This window comes from Lupinus angustifolius, chromosome LG09 (assembly GCF_001865875.1).
Source record: "Lupinus angustifolius cultivar Tanjil chromosome LG09, LupAngTanjil_v1.0, whole genome shotgun sequence".
Classification (NCBI taxonomy): domain Eukaryota; kingdom Viridiplantae; phylum Streptophyta; class Magnoliopsida; order Fabales; family Fabaceae; genus Lupinus; species Lupinus angustifolius.
In genome coordinates this window covers 13576107-13583477 of record NC_032017.1, presented here as the reverse complement: position 1 = coordinate 13583477, position 7371 = coordinate 13576107, and the positions used below count along the sequence as shown (strand labels likewise).

The 7371-nt window shown below is 31.9% G+C and overlaps 1 protein-coding gene across 1 annotated transcript; it reads right to left on the bottom strand.

Moving 5' to 3' along the window:
• LOC109356658 (probable serine/threonine-protein kinase PIX7) lies at positions 2978-6514 on the bottom strand. Its single transcript, XM_019600096.1, has 6 exons — positions 5836-6514; positions 5153-5490; positions 4916-5051; positions 4446-4582; positions 4252-4375; positions 2978-3797 (listed from the first exon to the last, which is right to left on the bottom strand). Exons 1-6 carry the CDS (start codon positions 6065-6067, stop codon positions 3277-3279), a joined length of 1488 nt encoding a protein of 495 aa, XP_019455641.1. The 5' UTR covers positions 6068-6514; the 3' UTR covers positions 2978-3276.

Sequence of the window (7371 nt, the reverse complement as noted above, 5' to 3'; positions counted from 1 at the left end):
TGGCAAGTTATTAAAGTAATTAACATAACCTAAAACTAATTGTACTACAAAACCAATTGAAAAAAATGATTAAATTGAAAAAATTATTTAAAACTAAAATGTTATTTTTGGAGATTGGTTATTATAAATTCAGGTGTACGTAAGTATATTTATAATTAAATTATTTTCGATCAATATATTTGTTGCGGTGTTAATAGGCATGAAATTATATATTAACCCACATTTTTATCACCAACATCACATAAGATAAAATATAATCATAAATAAAATATTGCATAATATAAATTGAAGATAATAAGATAAAGAATTTAGAATTTCCTTTACTAAAAATTAACAAAATCATTAAGTTTATTAAAACTATTATGTTGATAAGCACGTTCAATCCACATTTTTATTATGGTCTAATTAATATCACATGTAAGATAAATTTTAAAAATGAACTAATTACTATTACACATTATCTAAATATTGAATCTATTAATGAAAATATTGGGAAAAATTAATATTTGCTGATAGTAACTAGAATTACCGAAAATGCTATGCAATAATTGTTTTTATCTATAAATAATAAGAATTTATAGAATAAACTTATTGAAAAGGAATTTACATAAAGGCCTAGACTCTTTTTACCCTATTTTGTGGCTTAAAATTACATTTATTTTATGAGTGTAACATATATGTATTATTAGTATAAAGATTTATACACATTCATACATCATCTACCGTTCATTTGTATTAATTTTGGAAGATAAAATAATGATGAAAAATGAATGATAAACAATGAGCTAACAGTGTATAAAACTCTTACACTTTTACTGCATTCATTTTTCTCATATTTTATACTAACATTTGATTTTGTATCAAAATTATAGTTAAATCAATTAGTATATATAAGTTGACTTTAGATTTTGTAATGATAGTTTAAGAATATAAAAATGAGAAAAAATAAAGAATAGTTACTCCAAATTTATATTTTTGATATAATAAACATTTTGATTTTCTACAAAATGTTTTTATTTTTAGATTATTAAGAGTTTAATTTAAAAAATCCTTCATTTTTAACATTATCATATCTTTACTATCATAAATATAAAAATGAATTTAGATGTATGGAGAGACTTTGCCATAACTAGCTGCAACAAGAAAATTGTGATCGACAAAAAACATAAAATATATATCATTAACTTCTAAGTAGAGATGGCAAAACGCGTCGCCCAACCTGTTTAGCTTGTGCCTGCAAATGCCTGCAAAAATTTTAGCGGGTGCGGGCATGCCCATATTAGTTTAACGGACAAAACTCAATGTCCTGGTTGTTTTAAAATGGGCTAACGGGCATGCGGGCGGCCCGCGAGCATTGTTGAATAATTAAAAAAAATCATATAATAAATGAAATTAAATTAAATAAAGTAGTTAAAGATAAAAAATTAACAATTTTTTTTATATTTTATATGAAGTTTAACAAATCACATTAAATTACAATTTTTTTAGGAATAAAAATCACATTACATCATATTTTATTTAAAATTTTCTTATTTTTTCCTTAAATTATGTTTATGGGCCGCCCGCGGGCTGTCTGCATGCCCAATGGAGATGCCCGCACACTTGGTGGGCAAAATGGGTCAGACACAGCGAGCAAATGTGCAAAGTTTGTATGCCCTGCTCGTGGGCAATGCCCGTTTTGCCATCTCTACTTCTAAGTAAGGATGATGTTTTCTTCCAATTATTTCGTCTAATTGAATTATAGCAAACACTTTTTGTTTAAAAAACGTTTATGAGAAAAATAACAAGTTTATAAATGAAATTATGACAAAATTATTCTACACATACAAATAAAATTACAACTAAAACGAATTCCCTTTTAGCTTATGCAGTCAATGTTTGTGAATAAAAATAATTTGAAGAATAAAAATATTAAATTTCTCCATAATCTAATATTTAGCTTATGCAGTCAATATGTGGTGGAATGTTTGTGAATGAAAATAATTTTATTAAATTTCTTCATAATATTCATAATTTTGTGAATGAAAATATATTCATAAACATTTGAACCCTAGAATTTAAAAACCCTAGATTATATATTCATAAAAATTAGTCAATGTTTGTGAATGAAAATAATTTGAACTAAAACATAATATTAAATTGAAGGGAAACCAAAATTCTAGGGTTTTTTTCAATAAAAAAACTCCAATATGGAAAGGGAAATCACCTATGCCAAAATATGGCCATTGATAATAAGATTAAATTTTAGGAATTTAACACACTTTATCACAAGAAATGAGCCAAAGTGTAATATTGTGATATTTTCCATTTGAATATATAGATATAGATGAATGACTCATTTACACTCAATTTAAATTACACTAATTCATTTTCTTAAATCTAACGAAGCAAATAAGCAAAACTTAAAAAAAATTTAAGATTTTTTTTTTTTTTTTCTCTCATCATTTATTTCTCTCAATCATTTGGTCAGTTGAATTTAAGAAAATGAATGGATAATATTTAATATAATTAGTGTAACTTAAATTTATATATATATATATATATTGACACGTGTACCGTAGCTATTGCACGCAAGCCACTTTCAATTCAACCATGAAAATTCTTAACACGTTACGTAACCATTTCACCAAAGACCTTCAATTATTAAATATAAATGGAACATAAAAAACATTATCTTATACTTGAACCTATGAACTACAATCTTAAAGAAGGACAACAATGAAAGCCATCAATTATCAAACTATTAAGGCTAGAATTCTAAACTACTGGAAGATGTTATAAGTATATACTGTTGCTTTCACATGTAAATAAAGAATCATTTCCATCATCATATATAGGAACAAATAAGTAGCATAAATAAATGCAAAAAAAAACCCATCTTTCTCATCTTTCTATAAACAAAAGCCTGCTATTAATTTAAGGAGATGCAGTGTTTGATGCAAAAGCAAAGCCTAAATAAAGAAATCAAGAGATAACATCATAGGAACATATGGGAAAATTAAGATAAGGATGAGGATTTTTAATAATGTTCAATATTTCCAAACAACATGAAGAAACATAATTGGTTGAGAATTTGATATAAGACATAGTTGCTCAATAAGCTTAACTTTCCCTCACATGACATTAATAACATACATTATAGAGCAGCATGCCTTCTTTTGCTCTCAAGTTTTTGTCCATGAACAAATTGGTTTGACATAAGGTGTACATCTATACCAAGAATATAAAAATGGCGAAATCGAAAGAGTGAAAAAGAAAAAAGATTATCACCAAGCTCTATGCTTTGACATCGGGTTTTGGTGATTGTTGAGGATACTGATGATGATATGGAGAGGCATGAGTGCCATTTGGTATTGAAAGGCTCCTTTTCTGCTGCCCATTCCGGGTAAGCAATGCTCCTCCTTGTGTCTGCCTGTTTCTAGTATTCGGGCTCGCTCGGAAGCGGTCTGCTTGCATCGTCTGGAAATAATAAGAAGAGCTTGCCATGTCCTTAAGGTTTGGGAGAGGCTTTAAAGCTTCAACAACTTCACTCATTAATGGTCTGGCTTTTGGATCTCTACGAAGGCAGTGAGCAGCCAGTTGTGCAGCTTTCTGAGCTCCTTTTATGGAAAAGTGACCTTCCAAGCGAGGGTCGATCAATTTGTAGAACCTTCTCCTCTCTCCTATATGTTGTCGAGCCCATTCCACAAGGTTGTGTTCACCATTGGGTCGACTTTTGTCCATAGATCTTCTGCCTGTCAACATCTCAAGCAGTACCACTCCAAAACTGTACACGTCACTTTTTGATGTAAGATGTCCTGCGACAAAGGGAGTAAATATGATTAGAATATATGTGTTAAGATAGTACAGATGTTAGATTACTTTAGAAAGATTTGGAAGAAATGTAATCGAAAACTGTAAATTATCAAAGCCATTGAGCAATGGACAATCATACAGGGAAACTATAGACAACTCTTGCACAAACTATGATTTTAATAATAAAACAAACATAAGAGGATAACAATTAACATCAACCAATAGAGATCGAGAAAGTTTTATTTATGAAATGTTTAAACAATCCCACAGGAATTACATGTTAAATATTTTGTTCAGAAACTTTTAAGAAAGCAGTGATCACCAGGAACAGGACTAATAATTTCGGAGATAAACGTGTTCAACAAAATAGTCACAGATAGAAATACCTATGAACAGTGTGACTTTATTTAACAGCTAAAACTTGCAGATTGAATTGCCATGCCAAACTAAACTTACCTGTCATGACATATTCTGGTGCTGCGTATCCATAGGTTCCCATCACTCGAGTCGACACATGTGTATTATCACCTTCTGGACCATCTTTGGCAAGGCCAAAGTCTGAGAGCTTGGCATTGTACTCCTGAATTTGTATGATATTAGAACTGGTGAAAATGAAAAAAATGTAGTATAGCTATAGTTCTGGCACTTACTGCATCTAATAGTATATTTGAAGTTTTAAAATCTCTATATATTACTAGCCGCTCAGCTTCTTCATGAAGGAAAGCAAGACCCTTAGCAGCTCCAAGTGCAATTTTCATCCTAATGGGCCATGGAAGAGGCAAGGATCCTGCATATGATATAAGTTTTACCGGAGAACATAAATAAAGGATATAATCCAAACATTAAGCAAAAGTTTCATGTTCCCGTCATTACTCTAGCCATGTTAGAGAAAGCTGCTAAATGCAACAACAAACAAGTGAGATACTCATAGAAATAGTAAGCTTCGTGATGGAAACAACATCACAATGATGTAAATTAGTTCGAATTTTATTTTACGTCAGAAGGCCAAACAATTTTATTGAGCTTTTATTTGTATGGAACCATGCTTCACAAGTAGTGGTCCAAACATTACCTTTGACAAGTAAAATGAGGAAATTAGTTCAAAAAAATATTAACTTACTCCTAAACAAGTGGTTTTCAAGGCTTCCACGAGGCATGAACTCATACACTAACAACCTTTGATCATCTTCAATGCAGTATCCGACAAGCTTAACAAGGTTTGGATGAACTAGATCACCGAGAAAATTTACTTCAGCCTGTCACATGAACCAAGTAACAAATTAAAACTAAAAAATATGGATTTCAGTAGATAATAGTTGAAGTATTACAAAAAAAATTATAGCATATATATACAAACCAGCCACTCTTTATGACCCTGGAGCCCATCATGGTTGAGGGTTTTTACCGCAACAGTTAGCCCAGTTCCAGGTTTTACTGGAGCAGTTCCATTTTCTTCTATCCACCCCTTGAATACACAACCAAACCCACCTTCACCAAGAAGACTCTCAGGCCGGAAATTTCTCGTTGCCAACTTAAGATCATTGAAAGCGAACTTTCGCAGCCTGGAAGCAACTTTCATCTCCTCCTCAAATTTTGAACTCGATGAATTGCTTTCTGTATTACTAGTGGATGTAGAAGACACTACAGGAACTATTGGTTGGCCTCTGCTTGTATCATTAGTTGATTTACTTTCAGCTAATAAGAAGCCAAATAGAGACAAAAAAGAAGTATTAGCACAAGCATTAAAAATAGCATCAATCGGAATCAGACTTACACAGGATGGGGAAGTAAGCATCACCATCCAAGAGTCATGTGATAAATCAATGGCTTAACCTAAAGCAATTCACTCTTTTATCGTACGTTCGATATCCACGTATTTCCAAAACAATAATTGCGACTAATTTCCTTTCTGATTGTTACTCAAGTTTATTGACATTAAGTGCAACATTTATTACCAAGCCAATCTAAAATCCAAATCTACACATGTTTATATAGTTATCATAATAAGAGTAACAACTTGTGCAAGGAAATAGAGATTACCATAATGATTACTGGTGCCACAGATTGAGCTATCAACCTTGGATCTTGAAGAAATGCAGCTCCCAAATAACATTAGCTTAACCCACCACCTAGTATCTTCCTTTTCTTCCACCAGTACCTTTACCTCATCCTCTTTCTTCTTCTTCTTCTTCCTCCCCTTTGATTTACTCACATCCCAAGACTCCACCACCTTAGTAACATTCAATCCATTCTTACCACCACCCAACTCCATCTCTAGTAACAAAAACACCCTTAGAATAAACCAAACCCAGAATTCCAAAAACTACTCAATGCCCCATCACTACCACAATCACTAGCACTAAATCAGGTACATCCCCAGATGACAAATTCCATAAAAATCAAAACTTTATATCCTAAAACACTTCAAAAGTGGGTAACAAAGAAAACCCAGAAACTAAAACAGAAAATACGAAGGGGGACAAATGAAATGGATCAAATTCCCAAAAGGGACAAGGGGGCCCCTTGAACCCTAGATTGATGAGGGTTGGAATTGGAAAGTTAAGAGAGTAGTGGCAGGAAAAGAAGATAGACAGCACCTGAGAGGTGAATTCATAAATCTCCGTTCAAAAGAAACAGAAAAATCTCAGAGAGTGAAGGGGTCCTCCTCTGCAACACAACACATAACAACAAAGCTGCACAAGCAAAAATAAAAGAGACAGAGAAAATGATATACACATTTACAACAATATTGTATTATCTACTGTTTATTTTTTGTTCGATGTAAGATACAAAAATAATAATATTGATGTTACTCTTATTACACACTCCAAATTATCGATTCTATCTCATTCCTTTATTTTATTGTTATCTACAGTATCATATACTATTTATTAATAAATTTTGTATAAACAATTCAAGGAATATTTTTTTGTTCTTAATGGAATCAAATGCTATTACCAAGAGGTGATGTAGCTGCCCATGCTGCCCGAAATGGTGGGACCCACCGGAAATGGTGGGACCCACCGGAAATGGTGACGTGTCTGCCCACGGCAGGCGTAGTGAAAGCCAAGTAACAAGCAAAGCCGAGTGTTACGTCAGCTTGAACTTAGCTCAGTGATGAGATGACGTATGTTTGCATCATATGCTAACATAGTAACATCTTAAAGGTTCCACCAATAATTAAGGACCAATTATCACTAAAGTGAATTTTGTTTCTCCCATCCAAGTATTTTCTATGTCTATTTCATGAATTGTGAATGATTGTCACCAAAAATGATTTTTTAAAATTATAAAATAATTCTACATATAGAATATTTTAAATAATAATGCTTGCTTGGTGCATAACATTGAACATCTAGGTAGCTGAATTCATAAAAACTTTAATAGTTAATTATAAGCGAAGTTAATGTGAGTTTTCCTTTTCTTAGATGTTTACTTACTATGTCATATCTTGAAGAGTGAGAGCATCAAATTGAAATATTATTTTACTAGAGAGAAGTCGTAAGGAGAAAAATGATGATGGTGACAATGATAATAATAGGATGGTGAAAGTGAGTGGTGGGGAAGAAGATCGGG

Excerpts from the sequence above, each read along its gene's own strand:
- LOC109356658 (XM_019600096.1), bottom strand. The coding sequence starts at position 6,067 with ATGGAGTTGGGTGGTGGTAAGAATGGATTGAATGTTACTAAGGTGGTG. Across the intron at positions 5,052-5,152 it reads AGGGTCATAAAGAGTGGCTG|GCTGAAGTAAATTTTCTCGG; the intron begins GTTTGTATATAT and ends TTCATGTGACAG. Across the intron at positions 4,376-4,445 it reads CAAATATACTATTAGATGCA|GAGTACAATGCCAAGCTCTC; the intron begins GTAAGTGCCAGA and ends ATACAAATTCAG.